Here is a 21479-nt window from a genome sequence, read left to right on the forward strand (position 1 = left end):
TATTGTTAATTTTAGCATAATTAAAAATATATTACATTATATTTTAAGAAATTGAAGAAACATGAAAACCAACATTCCAGTACTTCCGAAAATATTCCATTAATTCCTTGGCTGCCAAATTCCAATCGGAGTGTAAATAGATTTACAAAAATTAGTTCAGAAAAATTATAGTTTTTATAGGGTGTTACATAAAATAGTTGTTGAACTTGCAAATTCCAATCGGAATAAAGTAAATATAATGACGTCCCCGTCAGAACAAGTTCTCTTTTAAATCGAGACTGGATGCACCTGGTCTCTAACAATGTCGTCGTTATCTTCTGTACAAACCGTCTGTCAGTGATTATGGTCTATGACCAAAATAAGAACCGAAGCCTCGGAAACATTGTCTTTGTATTTAACGGCTCCGACCTATTGCAAATCGCTACGGCTAATGTACGAATTATCCATAAAGCCAACTTTTATGTATGATATGATCCGCTACACAAAACTACAAAGTATACATGCACATAAAGGCAGCATTTTTCATATGTGCATCTCAGATGAAGAAGATATTTTACCAAGAGCCGAGACTCATAGATAGATCAAATATGTTATCATATTTCTGTAGACAGCTGTACATCTTCCAGACTGTCATTTCATAGAATCATAGGCACAGTGACAAGGTACCCGAATTATATCCGAATTATACCCGTTTAATTTTTTTTTGGGGTGATGCCTAACCGAACACCAAATTATTCGGTTGACCGAACTTTGACCAAATTAAACCCGAATAATTTCCCGAATTTTACGAACTTTTCCCGAATTATTCACGAATTATTCACGAATTTTTCCTAAATTTTTCTAAGAACAATTATTTTTTTGGTTTTTTATTTTTGTGCTCCCTTGCAGGACTGAGATTTCTGATCCGGATAATTCCGAATCATTCCCGAATTATACCCGAATTATACCCGAATCACGAATTTTTGATCTCGCCGAACCGAACCCGAATAATTCATTTGTCACTATGATCATAGAACGGTTAAGTAACAGTTACATAGTGAACATCATCAAGATCTTCACAGAGAAACAGAGGTCAGATCCGACTAACCGACGCTCAAGTACTGGAGAGAAAAATAAGTACGACGGATCACCTGGCATTGATGCACGTAATAGAAGGACACAAAGGGTGCGACCGTGCGAGTGTAATACACACCGTCTGATCTTGATCGGACGGAAAATGGAGGATTGATCTCTCTGACTAGGGGAAATTGAACTTGAAATCACGTAAAGTAACTCAAATTTTGAGTTTAAATCTGGACCGTTGGATCTGTTTTAGCACGAAAAAAGGAGCCGTGCGTTTCACCTAGGGCTGGCTTGGTCCAGATTCCCATCAGACGGTCTTGATCTAAACACAAAATTCAGTGCATGCGGACTCGAGAAATTGGGAGAAGACGATTCAGCCTATCGTTTCAAAATTCCAATTCAAAGCCCAGTTGTTCACCTACTTTTTCAGAAAAATTACTTCTACAAGCCCAGTAGTTCACATACAATTTATGTTTCATCAAATTTTAGGATCTTCCAAGTTGTAAAGCATGCCGTGCTGTAAAAAAAAAAAAAAAAAAAAAAAAAAAAAAAAAAAACAGACTTAACAGCCGATTAAACAGTCGTTTAATCGTTAACAACGGTCAAACCGTTACGAATACACTTAAAGGATGCATGTTAGCAAATAAAAACAATTAATCGACCATTTTTTCTGATTGATCGGCCATTTTACAGATTAATCATATGTTTATTTCTGTTTATTTTCACATTGTTTTTTCTCTCAGTGATAGTGTGTGATAATAAAACCTGTATTGTAATTTTATTTGTGTTTAGATATACATTCAATATTTTTTTGTATATATTTTTTCTTCTTACTTTGAAATTGATTAATTCTTCTATTATTGGATATACTATATATTTTTGATACCTAAGTGAGCAGGGATAATATTTGACAAATTGGCACAACAAATTTTGAAATCCAGATAGAAAATGCAACTGAACAGCACATTAATGCCCAGTGCATTTAAAAAGAGATCTAAACACATGACTAAATACTGGGAGAAAATTGAGATATAATTTTGAGAAAAAATTGTTAAACATCTTCCTCTTTTTCCTGTTTTGCTTATGGCTTGGTGTGATCTAGGAGCTCTTTCACATAAAAGCTCTGCTGATCTTGGCACAATTTCTTCCACTTCTCTGCCATTTCAACCAACTTTTTGTTTTCTATGCGCAGTCTCCCTACCTCCATTTCAGCCACAGCAGAAGAATTGTTCTCCTGCAGTAATTTAATAGCATATAATGCAAATTAAAATAATTTTGTATGTACCAAAATTTAAGCAAGAAGATCCAAAACAACAAGAATGTTACCTGAAGCTCTTTTAGTTGACGACCCATCAAACCAGAGCTTAAAAAATTGGGCTTCCAACAAGGTTGGGGCAAAATTACAGTATTTCTTCCCAGATCACCTTCTGATGAATCTATATACTTGCTTAGAGGCAGTTGATGTGCTAAATTAGTACCCTGCCTGGTTGGCTTAACTAGTAGTACATTGCTAATAGGAGCTGCAAGAAATAAGCAGACAAAGAAAAGGGTTAAAGTGGAAAATATGGGGATATCTTATTATGTCTACTAAATAGTAATGCCTTTTCAGTCCATGTTTGTTGAGTCATTGTCTTGATTCATTTATTTATTCTTTATGACTAACATTTCTACAAATTTGCTAATGAGAAATTATTGTTCAATGCAATCTTGGACAAGAACAGAAACTTTGTATCGGTAAGTTAGCAGCTATTGACCTGTAATAATGTTAAGAGGACAGACATATATTAAGCACTAGTGTTAATACCAGGACAAAAAAAAAATCATTTTTCTGATCATGTTGAAGTTAGCAAACTTTATAAGATGAACCTACATCATACAAGGACAAAGAACTGGCATTTCTTAAACAAAATTTTTAAGGAATAAAATGTGAGGATATAGTAGAGAGTCTGTGTCAGAACCTTTGGCGTGTTTTAGCACGCGTACCACATGCTGGGTCATAATGTCCCAAATTCGAATTATGCCATCCTCTGATCCTGATACTAGTGTGGTTCCATCCCGACACGCTATGCTTGTTACAGCCACACTACATTGTAGAAAATGAGAAAACAAATCATGGATGTACACTAACTGAAGTGCTGAAGCCAAGTAACACAAGAGGAGAGAAGTGCTGGGTCATGTCAATTTTGTATTTATCCACATCGATGCAAGGTTGATTGAATTTGGGTTGGGATGGATCGTGATCAGATGTGATTGTAGGTTAGGCTAGTTGGGTTACAGTCTGATCATGTTAGAAAGGCAGGCTCAGGTCATGGAAATCTGTCGAATCTTTAGGTTGGGATGGTTTAGGTGGATCAGGCGGTACATTGTGTTGGGCCACTGGCCCACTGCATCTCACAGGGGTCAACATATAACATTTCTGATGAAGACCCTAACCTTGTTCTAAACAAATCCATAAAAAAAATAAAAAATAAAAAATAAAAACTACCACATGAACAAATTGGCAGGATAATCACTATCTTTCCATGATTATATCCTTCAGATAAACTAACCTCTAACCCCGTGTTAATCATGAATATGTTTATCAGGCATCCTGAAGTTTGGATATAATCATAGGCACACAAATAAAATACTGAACTAATATTTGGATCCCTAAAGCTCCAACAGAAGATAAGATCCTAAAAGACATGCCCAGAACTGCCAAAAATAAATGAATACAATACAGGAAAAATTCTACACGTGGAACTTGAAGTTCTAACTTTACACTAAATTGCTGAGGATGAAAAGAAGACAAGAACCTGTGATCGAATAGTATGCCTATCGTGGGGTTGTTTTCAGCATTCAGGGATTTAATGTAAATTTTGCCATCCCTGCAGCCGGCGTAGAACCTATGCTCCCCTGGATCAATTGCAAGAGCATCTGCTACACTATCAAGTGGGATGCTCCTCAGAATTTTACCCTCTGACAAGCTAAATATCTGTAACCAATAATTTTAGTCAATCTGTCAAAAATTTTGGGCATGAGAGAGCAACAGGTGGCAAACATGGTGCTAAACCAGTGGCCATCAACTACCACCAGGGTTTCTACACGTACAAAAGCACAGACCAAACTGGTAAAATAACAACCAGATCCAATCTGGTGGACATGAGAAAGGAATAGGCAGCAAAGTATGGTCGTGAACCAACAGGCATCACATACCAGCCAGGCTTCTACAGGTACACAACCACAGATCAAACTGATACAATAACAACCAGGAACTACCTATTCTAACATGAAATTTTATTTTGGCTGAGGACATAACATTAAAGGGTCATTGTTGCTTCATAAAAATGAATTTGTTCAGCTGTTACCATACCACCCGTGCAGATGCATGCAAGTCCTGGGTGGAAATGGTATTCTACCAAAAGTCATTTTGTGCCAAGTATACCTGGCTACACTGCCCTTTAGCCAGTATTAGCATTCGGGCCTCAAAAGCTGCCTTAAAATCTAATTTGACATGCATCCCCAAAAAGAAAATCTGATATCAACAAATGAACTGCACCTTACAAGTACGATCTTCAGATGAAGAAATGATGATAGAATTAGACAAACCACGGCCCATGACTATGTCAGTAACACGTAATGCATGTTCAGTCCAGCTATACAAGTATGATAAGCCTGACTGAGCCTTCAATGCATCAAAAATCCTATTTCCAAGGTTTAAATCATGACAAAAAAGTTATTAACCAAAAGAAATATATTACCTATACCAAAAACAAGTAAAAGTCCTATTAAATATCCAACGGCCTTTCTAATATCTCTTGATCATTTGAAAGGAATATTCATCTTTTGGTGAACATATACATGACTTGAGCTATCTCTGGTTGAAGGAAATTAGAATAGACTTGAAAAACAAGCTAATAAATTAACCATGCCCATCATGTATATCGCAAAGTGAGAAATACCGATAATAATTTATATGGAATTATACATACATAATTAGGTTCCAAACCCTGACACATCCATCGTCTGATCCAGATATCAATAGAGACTCATCATCTGAAAGTGCAAGACAGGTCACTGATCGGTAATGTGCATGCCATTTGTTTAACAGCTTTCCACTTGCTACCTACAGTAAAGGACCAAAAGAAAATTAGCATCAAATAACTTTATAACATAAATGTGAATCACCTCTAGATATACAAAGTTTAAATAGAGATTTTAAAATACGAACCAAATGAACTGCAATAACTTCACTAAAATAAAACACTAAAACAAAACAGAAGTTCATGCAAAAGGAGATAAGCACAGGTGTGGTAGCTCAGTAATATGTTACTCTGGTAGTCAGATATGGTGCGGTGTATCCAGTACGCTCATATTAGTGGGTACCATTTGTTTGTAAAAGTATAGAACCTTTTTCACTTAGTATATGACTGCTGGAAGTACTCTAAAATAAATTATATATTTATTTGATGAAAAAGAAAGAAAAACTAGAGTTACCTCCCAAAGGTAAATAGATCCAGAAGAACCACCTCCCATTAAATAGGTACCTTCAGAGTTTGCAGTAAGAGGCCCAATTGGTTCAGCTGGGAAGCTCTTCACCCCAAATTGTGGCTGAAATTATGTAATCCTTGACTAAATAAGTCCAGATTAACTCATGATTTGTAACTTAATCTTAAAACTTTACAAAAACAGAACCCACAATTTCTTTTTAATTACAAGTCGTGCCGAAGCTTTGTCTTCCATGATTCAGAAACAGTTTGACAGAAATTATTATTGCTAATACTTTTCTTTCACCAGCTCAAACTGAACTGAATCAAGTCATATGGAAAGAAGAAAAATGAAGGTATAGGTCATTATATTACTTCACTTAACCTTCTCAAATAAGATTAGTTGAAAGAAGACAATATTTTCCTGCCACAATTTGCAATTAACGCTACATCACTAGGTTAAGTGAAGCACAACAAACAACTATCTCACATGTTTATTTGCAACCAGTGTAAACCTGTGAGACTTTCGAGTGTAATTCACCAAATTCCCAAGAAAAAAAAGCAAAAGGAAACAAGAAAAAAACAAAAAAAAAAGGAAATTGACAATAGTTGAAGCATGCCTTGTCCCAAGACCAGAAGTAAATTGGAGCAGTGGATGCCGACCGAGAGGCAGGAATTTGAGAAGAAGCAATGAAGCGGGACCCGACTGAAGTAAGACCATGACGAGGCGACGAGCACGCCTTGTAATTTAGAAGTTTGGTTCCTGAATTCAGACCCCAACTGTTAACGCCTGTATCCACCGGAGACGATGCGATTATGATTTCTCCTTCCATCAGTGGCGGTTAATTTAACGAGCGAGAGCGAGGGAGGCTGGGAAATAACGAAAACAAAGAGAGGGTTCAACTGTTCAAGTTCCTTAAACCCTATAAACCGAATTGTATTGCTGTGGACGGCGGAAGCGTATCCTCTACGGAGTCAATCCGCAGAGAGTCAATCCCTGCTTTTAATCTGGTCCGTTAGTTTCGTATCACATGGATCAGATCAGATCTTACAAATTTTGAGAATATTTTCTTTCTTTTTTTCAATTCGAAAAAAATCTGATCTGATCCGTCCAATCCGAAACTAACGGACCAGATTAAAAGCTCCGCAGAGAATACGCTTCCGTGGACAGCGGAGGGAGCGAATTCGGATGCACCAGGCTGGAAAATAAGTAAACCTGGCCCATCCTTTTAACTTGGAACGAATCTCAAAGTGAACTCCCTGTACTACGTGCAAAAGCCCAGGTAGTGGATTACAAACTATTGTAATAATTTGCGAGTCAGTCTATGGTACAGTTGGTACTATGCATATCACAGGTTCTTACTGTGCTACAGCTCTATATTTAAGTTTTAAAATTCTAACGGTCGATTCGAACCGTTTATCTTGTTCTCTATATTAATATATTTTTGGAGACCAAATTTTACATTTGTTGAAATTTTTTTTACTATTTTTTCAGATATTTAGAAAATCACTTGATCTGGAAATTCTGAACCATCCAAAAACAGTGATTTTCAATAAATCTAAAAAAATAGTAAAAAAATTTCAAAAAATGTAAAATTTGGTCTCCAAACACATATTAATATGGAGAACAAGATGAACGGTTCGGATCGACCATTATGATTTGAAAACTCGAATATAAAGCCGTAGCACAGTAACAAATCGTAATATGCATAGTACCATAGACTCACTCATAATTTGCTACCAACATTTAAACAGTGGTTTTGAGGGGTTTCGAATTTAGAAAGAAAGAATAACAAATGGGGAATGGGGAATTTTGGGCTTCATGCAAAAGCCCAGTACTGGACTGGATAAATTTCCAAGGACAGGCTTTTCAAATCCTGGGCCTTTACAAGAGCAAATTATCTATATATAGTTCGTAGGCACACATAACTACGAGTCTACGATACTTATTAAAATTAAAGTTTCAGCCCAATTAAATTATTCCTGGAACCATAAATTTTTACCTTGAGAAATTATATATGTCGCTTTACTGAAAAGTTTGATAGATGACTTGCATTTAATTTTAATTCATTGGATTACTTTCGAGACATCGTTAAAAGTGAATGTACTAGATTCGTACTTTAACTGAATCGTACCTTAACAGATATACCACATTTTTTGTTAATTTTTTTATAACTGCACGAGTGTTGTTATTATTTATTTACATTATAAATGGTCGTAAAAACTTGCCAAATTGTTAGGGAAAGAAAATGCTCGAGCGAGGTACATATTCCGGAGCCAGAGAAGCTACCTCGTTGTGAAAATTTTCATGCATGCCCATCTAAACCTCAATATATCATTCATGCCCCCATCAAAAATCAACGCCCCGGTGCCTTGACCTTTTGCTAGCATCCATCAAATTAATTAGGGAATTGATGTTTCTTTTGCTAGAAATACTTCATCAATTTACTCCTTAATCTAGCTTCCACTTAGATCAATTAAACACCTTAATTTCTGTGGAATTTTGCTCTCAACGCATGACAAATTTTGTGGAAAAAGAAGAAGATAGTTACATGTTTTTAACAGTTGCCATGACCTTACAATCAATTGGTTGGCTTCTAGATCACTACACTAATAAAATTTAGTCCCACAAAAACATTTTTTCAATAATTTTGAAAAGAGCAATCTTTTCTTCTTCTTTTTTCTTTTTTTTTAGAATAAGTACATTCTATATACCGCTAGTGAGTATTAGCCAGTGTTGTAAAAAACGCCGTGACGGCCGATTAATCGGTGACGGTAGCCAAACCGTCACGCATACCCTTAATGGAGACATGCTTGCAGTGGGAAACGTTTAATCGACCGTTTTTCCTGATTAATCGGCCGATTATTCCCTTTTATTCCAATTTACTTCAGTAATTTTTTTTTACATTTACTTTTTTTTATGTGATAGTGTGTGATAATAAGTTTTATAAATCATGTATTGCAGTTTTGTTTGTGCAATGACATACATTCAATATTTTTTATATATGTTTTTTCTTCTTACTTTAAAATTGATTAATTCTTCTTCTATTTATTTATCATATATTTTCTTACTAATTACTGATGTAATTTTTTCAATTAGTACGACATATTCATTTATGAAACTAATTTGTTATTATAAACTAAATTTAGTGATTTTATGTTTGAATGTTTCATTTCTTTCACATAATATGTTATTAGTATTTGACAAAAGTTTAACTCTTGAATTTATTTTTTCATTAAATAAATGTGTTATTGACACATGTAAAGTGCTTATGCGTTAAAAAAAATAAGTGTAGTGTCATGTTATAATAATGAAATTAAGTTAAATTAAGTTTATTTGATAAGTTTAATGAGTTAAATAAATTATTTTCAATAAATTATGATATATATACATAAATTTAATAAAAAAGTTAAATTGTCTGCATACTGATTAATCGCTTGACGGTTCGTCCGTCCGACGACCGCATATCGTTATTTTACAACACTGGTATTAGCACAGCTTTTAAATAGTTTATAAAAGTATAATGCATAGAGAACTCCCATGTCATGATAAAAATATATAGAGATTATTAAAGTATACACTGCCGTCTCTAAGTAATAACCGTATATTAATTAATCATGCCGAGACTTGTCGTACTTTATGATGATTTAGCAACATTGTTAAATGGCCATGATCTGTGAGGTGTTGCTTGCGCCAAGTTATCGTCAGCAACAAATTAAAAATATATTAGAGAGAACTAACCCTTTATATATAATCTAACTGGAAACTGTCTCTCCTATCCCAAACAAAATTTTACTTTTTGATCATCTATGGATGACACTTTACTGACAAATGTGTAATGGGTAAGAAGAATAATTCCGGCAGAATCACCAGATTCTTTTTTTATTCACGAATATTCCGGCAGAATCACCAGATTCTTTTTTTATTCACGAATAAAATGTTTTTTTTGACGTTTTCAAACTGAACAAAAGATTAAAATGAGGAAAACATATTATACAAATTATTCATGAATAAAACGTTTTTTTGTAATTTTTTTACATTTTCAAAATTCAAATCGTTGATTCAAACCGTTAGATGCGATCTCTACAATAAAATGTGCTTGGAGACCAAATTTTACATTTTTTGAAATTTTTTTACTATTTATTAAGATGGGTACAAAATTCAATGGTCTAAATTTGACTAGTTTTTGTACACATCTTAATAAATAGTAAAAAAATTTCAAAAAATGTAAAATTTGGTCTCCAAGCACATTTTATTGTAGAGATCACATCTAACGGTTTGGATCGACAATTTGAATTTTGAAAATATATAAAATGATTGTAATAACTTGTTGTAATTCAAAAATTGTTGTAACTTGATTCCTCCTCTTATTTTATATATTTGCACTGTATAAATATAGTTAATAACTGCAGCAATATTCGGTAGAGGGTCCCATTTGAGAAAAAATGCTCAACTTTACACGGAGACCCTTTAAATTATATAAGTTGCTCAACTTTCCACTGGACCCTACACTTTTATAGCATTACAAACGTGTAGATAGGTGCGTGCTAGAGTTCTAAAGAGCGTATCTACAGTGTTTTTAGATCATAACAGTTATGATATTTTTAGCACTACAGCACCACTATATGGACATAACGTTATTTCTTTAACCGTTCCGCTATGACGCGATAAACACTATTCAAACCTTTGGTATATGCATATATATGTTACGAATATTCTACAGACAAAATGAGTTCGGTATTAGATATGTTATACATGCTAATATTATAACGTTATAATTTCCGTCTAAGTCATAACGAATTAGTTTTTGCAATTTCAAAGTTCGAATAGTCGATTCGAACCATTCAACTTGATCTCCATATTAAAATATGCTTGGAGACCAAATTTTATATTTTTGAAACTTTTTTACTATTTTTTTAGATATTTGTACATCCAAAACAGTGATTTCGTACCTATCTGATTAATATATAATATTTGATCTCAAAACGCATTTTAATACAGAAAACAAGTGGAGCAGTTCAGAACAACTATTCGGACTTCGAAATCGCAAAAATCGACTCATTATAACTTATGCTGAAATTATAATGTTATGACATTAGCCGAACTCAATAAAATTATTATATAGTCGTATATTTTGGTTTGCGAATGGACCCTAAATATATATACAATAATGTTTAAGTTAATGTATAATTATTATTTTTTTGCGTTATAATATCGATCACTTTTTATGAAATAAATAATATAATTATTGTATCCGTTGTATGTTGATCTTCATCTTGAAACAAAATAATATAATTATTGTATCCGTTCTTCCTCTTGAAACAAAATAATAATGCATATCATACAATTTTATTATAAATTATAATACAGTAAAAAAATACTTGAGTTTGCTAACTATTAATTTTCTTTTTTTGCTCGTTGTTATACCTTCATTTTTTGTTTTTGTTTTGCATAGTAGTAGATTTTAAATCCCGCATATCTTTTTTTTCATTAATTACAAAAATATGGTAATAATTGTTTTTCATTTGTTTTATGTTGGGCACACAATTTAAATAAGATGAGTTTTTTTTTTTTGTTGATAAAGACTGGTAGAAGCTACCAGTTGAAGATAAGTTATTGTGTACATTTTTACTAATTTGAATTTTTATATGAATAATATACTTTCTACTAGTATCTTTACAAATTATCCTTTCGTATCTATTTTATAATTGTCTTTTTTTAATTATAGTTAATAAACATGAAAGAGATAGCCTTAATTAAGTTAAGACAGCTATTTATTTATATGATATAATGCATTAATGCTTATGTAATTCTAAAAAAAAACATAGCTATAACATAATTTAATAATAGATGAACCAAAACAATGTTTTCATATCTAAGTATAACATCAACATGCTTTCTATAAATTTTTTTTTTACGTTTTCAAATCAAACAAAGATTAAAACGCAGAAAAACGTATTATACAAATTATTTGTGAATAAAACGTTTTTAACTAATTATTCGCAAATAAAATGCGATTTTTTTTCATTTTTTTTTCTTTTTTTGGACCGAATTATTTCTAAAGTATTTATGAATCACAAAATTTTGATTCCACAAAACCGAATTCGGATAATTCATTTGTAACTCTAATCTTCCAGAAATAAGATGGAACGTGTGTTTTGCTCGCACCAGCCACCAGGTGTGAGTCCAACATAGCATTACCATGCAATCTTTAGAGGACACGCGTCACTATTCAACTATTCAACGTGAAGATATTGTAGATTTCGTCGAGTCGAATCTCTGTAATGAGACTAATTTTTAGTTATTTAATTATTTTATATGTTTGCACTGTATAAATATAGTTAATGACTGTAGCAATATTCGGTGGAGGGTCCCGTTTGAGAAAAAATGCTCAACTTTACACGGAGATCCTTTAAATTATACAAGTTGCTCAACTTTCCACTGGACCCCACACTTTTATAGCATTATAAACGTGTAGATACGTACGTGCTAGAGTTCTAAATAGCGTCTCTACAGTGGTTTTAGAGCTATGATATTTTTAGCACTACAGCGGCACTATATTGGTATAACGTTATTTTTTTAACTGTTTCACTATAATGCGATAAACGCTATTTAAACTTTTGGTACATGTATATATATGTTACGAATATTTTTTTCCCCAAAATACTCTCATTCTACAGACAAAATGAGTTCGGTACTAGATATGTTATACATGCTAATGTCATAACGTTATAATTTTCGTCTGAGTTATAACGAGTTAGTTTTTGCAATTTTGAAGTCCGGATAGTCGATTCGAACCGTTCAACATGATCTCCGTATTAAAATATGCTTGGAGACCAAATTCTATATATTTTGAAACAAAAATTACTATTTTTTTAGATAGGTAAATCCAAAACAGTGATTTTGTACCTATCTAAAAAAATATAAAATTTGATCTCCAAACACATTTTAATACGGAAAACATGTGAAGCGGTTCAGATTAACTATTCGACTCATTATAATTTATGCTGAAATTATAACGTTATGACATTAGTCAGACTCTATACAATTATTTGTTGGGGTTTCGGGGTGGTATAACCAAAACCCCTTTTAGGCTTAAGTTGCGGAATGACCGTAGAACAAAAATTTCTACGGCCAACTTAAGCTCAGGATTAAACGGGGTATGTCAGGAAACTTTCCAAGGCGGTCCACCTTCAGTATTCCTTTGGCATCAAAACCCAATTTAATCCTTTTACAGATCTACTCCATGATTGATTTCTAAAACTTTAATCTACTTACAAATTAAATAGATTAATATAACATATTTATACCTTGTTTCCAAATCACAGTTGGAATGCAGACCGAGCGAGTAGAGCCTCACCAGGGAAGGAATCGACTCGGAACGGAGCATCAGACGTCTGATGCCTCTATCGGTTATCCACCAGGACTAACCGAAGAGCGGTTTATTTCTTCTGCCAGAAATACCGTAAACCGCGGAATTCTGCAAAAACACTATTCACGGGGAAAAGACAAAAACCCGTAAACACGAATTTTCGGTTGCTCAGTTTCATCAATATGCAAAACTGACATACCGCTAAATTCGGTAAAACACTATTCATCGATCCCGTAAATATTCTCCACAACAACCCGCAAGATTATACGTCAACTACGTATAACTTTCTTTTCTCAACCGAAACACTATTTGGGAGAGAAACCGAGAAAGAGAGAAAATACCGATTCGTTTCTGCACGAAAAGATACATGTGAATGTGCATATGTATATATGTGAATATATCTTTCTCTCTCTACCCCTCCACCCCTATTTATAGTGTTTAGATTCGGTTGCAAAAGACCAAAATGCCCTCCAAGTTCGGCCTATTTACAAGATATGCCATTGACACCTCATCCTTTTATATGTGAAATGACCAAAATACCCCTTCCACACCCTTCCACATTCTTCTCCATGCTTCTACACATGCAAGGTGGCATAGGTGTGAAATGACCATTTTGCCCTTGTGGATAGGATTGATGACATGTCATCTGGATAGGATCAATGACGTGTCATGCGGATAAGCACGAATCTGAAAAGACCCGAATGCCCTCGGCCCGAACACAAATAATATTCGTATAATTATTCTGAACAATTATATATATATTTTTCTTTCGATTATTTGTTTCGGTATCGATGACGTGTCATCTGGATAGGATCGATGACGTGTCATGCGGATAAGGACGAATCTGAAAAGACTCGAATGCCCTCGGCCCGAACACAAATAATATTCGTATAATTATTCTGAATAATTATATATATTTTTCTTGCAGTTATTTGTTGTTTCGATAATTTATACAATGTGTCCTGCACATTTATAAATTAACCGGTTAACTTTTATACAACGTGTCATACACGTTTATAAATTAACCAATGTTTTTGCTTGTTATTTTTACATAACATTTATAATTTAATTATAACATGTATAATTAATTATAACCATCTTAATATTAATTATAATCAATTTATAATTAATCAGTAAGATTCTCCGAGTAGCTCCTATATGGTGTGACCCAATAGGATCTGTGTTATGTTGGTAAACAGAGTTAAAACTGTTTTAACTTCTGTTAGTCATGGGTGGCATCTGGCAACACATCATGACCATCCAATTACACAGATGATGCTGTACTGTACAATATCACGATCCAGTAAACAATTTACTTGTGTCTGTTCTTCTGTCTCATAGCTATCAGATTAGTTTCAATGTAGATGTGTGTCATCCTTGCTAACTTAATCTTTTCTTGATCTTGAGCAGATTATCAAATATAATTACTCTTGTAATTATACCGCTAGCAGATAATCTTACTCTATCAAGGGGCCCAGTGATGCTATAGCTCGTATAGAGATACGAGGGACAAATAGTATTCTTGGTAAACTATCACTTCCTCAGCTAAGCTATACATATGGAAAAGCTACCGTTATGACTGCTTTTTACGGACAGCGGTGGATAACAATCACACATACATATTTCTCAGTGGGAACGATAAATACCTCATACTGTAGAACGTGACACTGAATGAAAACATAAATGACACGAACACAATTCTATTTAATGTTTCATTCGGGGTCTGTCAAATACCATGTTTCTAAAACATGTATCTATGTGATTAAAATGACATCTCGTGTCAGGTGGTTTGTAAAACTTAACCATCTTTTAATCCACATACTAACCTTATCGCGGTAATTAGTGTTCCTGCTAATTACCTTGGTCAGTGACCTTTTAAGAGTATATATCATCTATATTATGGAGTTTCACAATTTCAGTCATGAACTCGAAATGATCCATAAATTCAATAATACTCAAGGCAACAAAATGCTATATAAATAAACATTCAATTCATGAACAAAGCTTTATGATAAATTATCGTATTATTGACTTCTAGATTATTACAAACTAACATTATTTACATAGTCATATATTTTGGTTTGCAAATGGAATCTAAATATATATACAATAATGTTTAAGTTAATGCAGAATTAATATATTTTTTTTGCATTCTAATATTGATCGCTTGTTATGAAAAAAATAATATAATTATTGTATCAGTTGTATATTGATCTTCATCTTGAAACAAAATAATAATGCATATCATACAATTTTATTATAAATTATAAAACAGTAAAAAATACATGAGTTTGCTAACTATTAATTTTCTTTTTTTTGCTCGTTGTTATACCTTCATTTTTTGTTTTTGTTTTGCATGGTATAGTAGATTTTAAATCCTGCATATCTTTTTTTTCATTAATTACAAAAATATGGTGATAATTGTTTTTCATTTGTTTTATGTTGGGCACACAATTTAAATAAGATGAGTTTTTTTTTTTTTTTTTTTGATAAAGACTGGTAGAAGCTACCAGTTGAAGATAAGTTATTGTGTACATTTTTTACTAATTTGAATTTTTATATGAATAATATACTTTCTACTAATATCTTTACAAATTATCCTTTGCTATCTATTTCATGATATTTTTTTTAATTATAGTTAATAAACATGAAAGAGATAGCCTTAATTAAGTTAAGACAGCTATTTATTTATATGATATAATGCTTATGTAATTCTAAAAAAAAAAAACATAGCTATAACATAATTTAATAATAGATGGACCAAAACAATGTTTTCATATCTAAGTATAACATCAACATGCTTCCTATAAATTGAAGGTTATAATCCACCCCTACATGGCTATTTATATACAAAGTTTGTTTGCTTGTCGACCTTGATTTGGTTTGCTTCAATAAAATATTTTGTGCATTACAAGGTATCTGTTAGCAATTTGCAAGAGCTATGCAAAATGACCCCACCAAAGTCCCAACCTTAAGTTAACAAATTTAAAATGAGCAATAAAGGTAGAGTAAGACTTGGGTGCTATGGATAGCATAAGGTCATCCGTGCTACGCTCTTAAAAATCTATCGATTAAACTTCAAACTTCAATTTGAATAGCTCAGTAAATTGGTTATACAATAAATTGGTAGAATACTAAGTTTTATTGTTTTTGAATTTTTTTTTTATTATTTTTGAAATTTTTGGCCTTATGCTATCCACAGCACTCAAGCCTTACTCATAATGGTGATGTAGAAAGAGGGAGTTTTGTTATTCTTCGGCACAAGATGCATCCTGGGTAAATTTCTTCTGTTCGATCGCCTTGTGGTACATATTATTACATTTTCTAAAAATTACCTCCCCTTAATGCGAACTGGGAATAGATTTCTACTATAGACTAATTAATTGGTCACCGCTAAAAAAATATTTCGTTGAAATTAAATAAGAGAGTAGGTATTTTATACCGTGTACATAAAACAAATGACCGCTAAAAAAACAGCTCTCTTCAATTGAAAATACTTTTAAAAAAAATGATCTATATTTCGTACAATATAACCTGCTGAAATAATCTTTTAATTGCTGGTACCTAAAATACCCCTTTGGTGATGAAATCGGAGATCAGAATCAAAGATCTGAGTACATATTTATTTAAATTTAGTAAAATAAACACTTGTGCCAGTACTAATCTGAAGTCTGAACCCTCATTTCTGTTTTTACTTAATTTATTTATTTGGTGCACACTTGCATGTTGCATATATCCTGTCATGCTGCTTGGGCAGCAATCAATCAAAAAACCTCCATTAGCTTAAATTAATATAGTGTTGTCATGATATAAACTATTACAATAAATTATTTCAATGCTAAATTAATGCTAGTAACCTTTTAATCTTACTAGAAAAGTTTTGACTCTTGATTCGGACAGCAGGATGCTGGAGATTTTTTTTTTTTTTTTTTCAGAAAATAACTTCGCTTTAAACTACACCTCATAAAGAGTAGGGTTAAAATGCACCATTGGTTTTGTGCTCCAACTATATCCCACGTCTTTATCTCCGTTTACAAATTTCAAACAGTCGATCCGAACCTTTCATCTTGTTCTACATATTAAAATGTGCTTAGAGACCAAATTTTATATTTTTTGAAATTTATTTACTATTGTTTTAGATAGGTACAAAATCACTGCATCTGGACCATCCAAAAACAGTGATTTTGTACCTATCTAAAACAATAGTAAATAAATTCCAAAAAATATAAAATTTGGTCTCTAAGCACATTTTAATATGTAGAACAATATGAACGATTCGGATCGACTGTTTGAAATTTGCAAACGGAGATAAAGACGTGGAGTATGGTTGGAACACAAAACCATTGGTGCTAGTTCGGACTTTTCCATTTTGTTTCCTAGGCAGAAAATATTTTCCTAATTTAGATGATATCATTATTTAAGTTGACAAGCTATTACAAAAATTTTGCTACAAACCCTGCGGCAAATGATGTTCTTCTAGAAACATATATACTTTTGAAAGGACCCCACTAGTCCACTACCAAATGAAAAATATATTTATTTTTCATTTAATAATTTTCTTGTGTAATTGCCTGATGAAGTTGTTTACAGTTCATCTGTGTACCTATATTATCTGTTAAGTGGTCAAAAAACTTTTGAAAAATGAATGCATCAAAATTAATTTATTAAGCTTCTAATTTTGACTGCTTGATTTTATACTAAATTAATTCGAATGTTTAAAATTTTTACATGTAGACGCATTACTCGTAAGATAAGCGGGTTTCAACGGTTCAGATTCACAATTTAAAGCCGATTTGATGTGTTTTAAACTTGAGTTCACCAAGGGACTTGGTAAACTCAAAAACACCCTAGTTCTACTCCTTTAATTATATATATATTTTTTAATAATTTTTAGTCATTGCAAATATGGAATTTGATAGGTTAAAATTAATTTCCATGTGAGAATTGAACTTTAACGATTTGCCATGAAGTCCAATATGTTTATCAATTATTGTTATTATTTCTTTATCTAAATATTGATTTACAACATATTTAATATGTTTTTTACTTATAGAAATTGGTTCGAGTCAAGTTTGACCACTTTATATACTGTATACATTAATGCATGTATGGAGTTTATATATCCGTCCAAGTTTTTTTTTGAAAAATAGTGGTATTACCACCGATTTCATAGAAATCAAGCATACCTGATATGGTACCTAAAATAGGTACCAAAATCAAATATGAAAAGTCTTACATCAAGTCACCATCAACAAACATAAAAGCATACAAGGAGAGATAGTACCACATCAAAAGCTAAAATGGAAACGAAATGAAAACTAAGCAAAAAGTCTCAAAAAACAATCATATCCTAGGAGACTAGTAATCCAATAGATCCTCATCCGACAGGTCGTCTCCAGACATATGATCTGAGGGGTTGCCAGCTCCAAGAGCTTGGGTGGACTCCTCTTCCTCCTCCAGTATCTGATCTGGAAGGTCCTTAACATCACATGGAAGCATTAGACTTAATTTTAAGTATGAATTGTCAGAGTTAGACTTACACCAAAAAGTAGCTAAAAAGATTATCTTAAACCCTAATGATTTAGCAGAAATGGGAGTAGTATTATCATTAAAAATAACTCTATTTCTTTCTAACCAGACATTCCATAAAATAGCTCCCCTTAACAATTCTACAAGGAGTCTATCCTTTAAGGGAATCGAAGCATCAAGTAACCATAAATCATCCAAAGAATTACAGGTAAAGGAGAATGAATTGTATGTGGCAATCCAATTCCATATCAAGCGAATATATGAACAATGTATAAATAAATGGTCAGTGCTCTCATGTTGGTCACAAAATGCACAAGTAAGATGTCCTGGCCAACCTTTTTTTTGCCAAGTTAACCTTAGTAAGAATTTTATCACGTCGGACGAGCCAAAGAAAGATTTTGTTTTTTAAAGGGATGTGAGATTTCCAAATGGTATCATATTCAGAATTTGGAATACCACCATATTCTAACCATTTATAAAAAGAATGAACAGTGAAATGATCATCTTGTGACCATCGCCATATCAATCTATCTTCCAAATGAGAAGACAAAGTAAAATGTTGAAACTTGTGGTGCAAGGTAATCAATTCATCCCTATAAATACCAGTTATTTGCCTTTGAAAAGACAGACCTAAATGAGAAGTAGAAAATGCCTCAGCTACAGAAATAAACCTATCAGTAACAATAGAAAAAAGGTTTGGAAATTGATTTTTTAAGGCATGTTCACTACACCATCTATCTAACCAAAAAGAAGTTATTTTACCGTTACCTATTTCTTTATTTAGTCCTAAATTGATAACCACATGATCTTTTAGGATTGATCGCCAAAAAGGTGAACAAAGAGAAGAAGTAGTTCTAGTTCCATATTTACTAAGCAAAATATTTTTCCATCTACCAGAAACAAAATTATCTAGAAACCGATACCACCATTTAGCCAGAAGGGCTTTATTCATAAGCTTAAGGTCTATATCCGTCCAAGTTCAATGTATCAAAATCTATGAAAAAGATTTATGTACTATTGCGTCTGGATAAATTTTCTTTTATATTAGAATATTTAAATTCAAATGATAAAATTATTAGTTTCTCCATTTTTCGTGAGATTGAGAGCACGTAAAATAAACATATCAAATTAATTCTAATAGATAATTTTTGTTACGTCTTATTTTTTTATTAGATAGTGTACACATTTTTCGATACATCAAAATTCATGCACTTAAATTTTACAAATTGTATCGTTATTAGTACAAGTGCCTTTACATCACAGCAACTGAAATAAATATATAAATAACTATCAACCATTATTTAGAAATTAAAGTCTCTAAATTTTTTAAACCTTAACATCTCTAAAATTAATTTTAGAGTTTCAAAATAGATTACGTGGCGATTAAAAATAATTTGAGCGGATTATTTGGCCAGCATAACAATAGAAACAGTTTTCGAAATATTTTTTCTTGCTAAATAGTTTCAAAATAAAAAAACTGAAATACATCTATGAAACTGAAATAATAATCATCACATCACATTTGTACCCTTGGTCGGTAACAAATAATGCTTGGCATTTATACAATTTGAAATTTGAATAGCTATAAGTTCAGGTACGATAGGAGATTGAGATTCTGAATTAAACATAAGTTTTTTAACAGAGGGGAAAAAAGGATACGCTGGAAAAATATATAATATCTCAGTGGACAAATTAATCAATAATATGAATATTAAAATAAAAATATGAGGCATTTTACCGAAGTTTTTATTAATAACATTAACATAATTAAATTAAAGAAAAGGACATGACTTTAATGGAATTTTTAAAAACAACATTTCCACAGAATTATCAAGCGGAATTGCATGAACCTAATTCCGCTGAATAATTTAGCGAAATTGCTATCCCGCTGGATTATCCAACAAAATGTTGGTTATGTAAATTCCTTAAAAACAATGCCATTTTAAAAAAAAAATTTAGTGTTATTAATAAAAATTTCGGAACATTTTACCTATATTAAAAACAATGCCAGTTTTGTGGTGCTTGGTTTTTGCCGATTTTTTTATATATATATCCAAAAATTAAATCAAATTACAAAAAATAATCGAAGAACCGTTGAATTTCGATTATTACCCAATCCGGTTATCCAATAACCGGACTTGATAGAAATGTCCGGTTACCCACTCCCCGGACTCAAAATGCACAAATCCGGTTAATGGTTAACCGGATTTGTGCATTTTGCCTTTTTTTTTTTTTTTTTTGAAAACAGAAATTTTTTATTTTTTGTATTAAAATATTAGAAATATTGAATATATTTCTTTGAAAATAGATAGAATACAATATAATTTGATTTATTAGAAAGACTGCAACAAATAACCCGGGTCAATATTTTTCAGATCGGATTTTTCGCGGCTGTAAGAAAAATTAATATATTTCTTTATGTGTTATTGGAAAAAAATAAAAATAATTAGATTCTGAGTTATTCATCCCGGTTCAAAAGTCACTTCTAGAAGGATCACAATAAGAAAATATTGTGACCTTTCTAGTACATTTAATTTATAAAAAGTTGTATCTATTTTGAGAATTCTTTTTGAAAAACAATAATTAAATAAATTAAAGTTTTTGATTTTTTTCAAAAATAGATACAACTTTTTAGAAATTAAATGTACTAGAAGGATCACAATATTTTCTGAATTACCTAGAAGCTATGTTGCATGGATACGGGTACGGGGACACGGCAATTTTAAAAAATCTAGGACACGACACGTTTATTATATATATTATTTTTTATTAATTTATATATTGTATTTAGATAATTATAACTTAAATTAAATTTGTTTAGAAAATAAAGACTTCATGTAAGTATATTAAATACTATACTTACTAAAACATAACATATATGAATGTTTGGTGTGGTGGTTAGAGCTTTTGACTCTCATTTGAGAGGTCCAAGGTTCGAATCCCACTGCTGGAGGTTATTTTCTTCGGTCCACAGTCGCGGTCCACAGGGCGCGCGTGGGTGTCCACGGGCTCGGTCCGCGGGCGCGGGCGCGGCTCACAGTACACAGGC

The 21479-nt window shown here is 32.3% G+C and overlaps 1 protein-coding gene across 1 annotated transcript; it reads right to left on the reverse strand.

The window, feature by feature from the left end:
- Positions 1-1977: 1977 nt before the first annotated feature.
- LOC144566923 (protein ROOT INITIATION DEFECTIVE 3-like) lies at positions 1978-6467 on the reverse strand. The gene is made up of 8 exons (XM_078316970.1): positions 6149-6467; positions 5539-5652; positions 5034-5167; positions 4601-4745; positions 3858-4036; positions 3021-3145; positions 2389-2582; positions 1978-2296 (listed from the first exon to the last, which is right to left on the reverse strand). Exons 1-8 carry the CDS (start codon positions 6359-6361, stop codon positions 2144-2146), a joined length of 1257 nt encoding a protein of 418 aa, XP_078173096.1. The 5' UTR covers positions 6362-6467; the 3' UTR covers positions 1978-2143.
- Positions 6468-21479: the final 15012 nt, after the last annotated feature.

Source organism: Carex rostrata, chromosome 15 (genome assembly GCF_964058835.1).
Source record: "Carex rostrata chromosome 15, lpCarRost1.2, whole genome shotgun sequence".
NCBI classification, from domain to species: Eukaryota; Viridiplantae; Streptophyta; class Magnoliopsida; order Poales; family Cyperaceae; genus Carex; species Carex rostrata.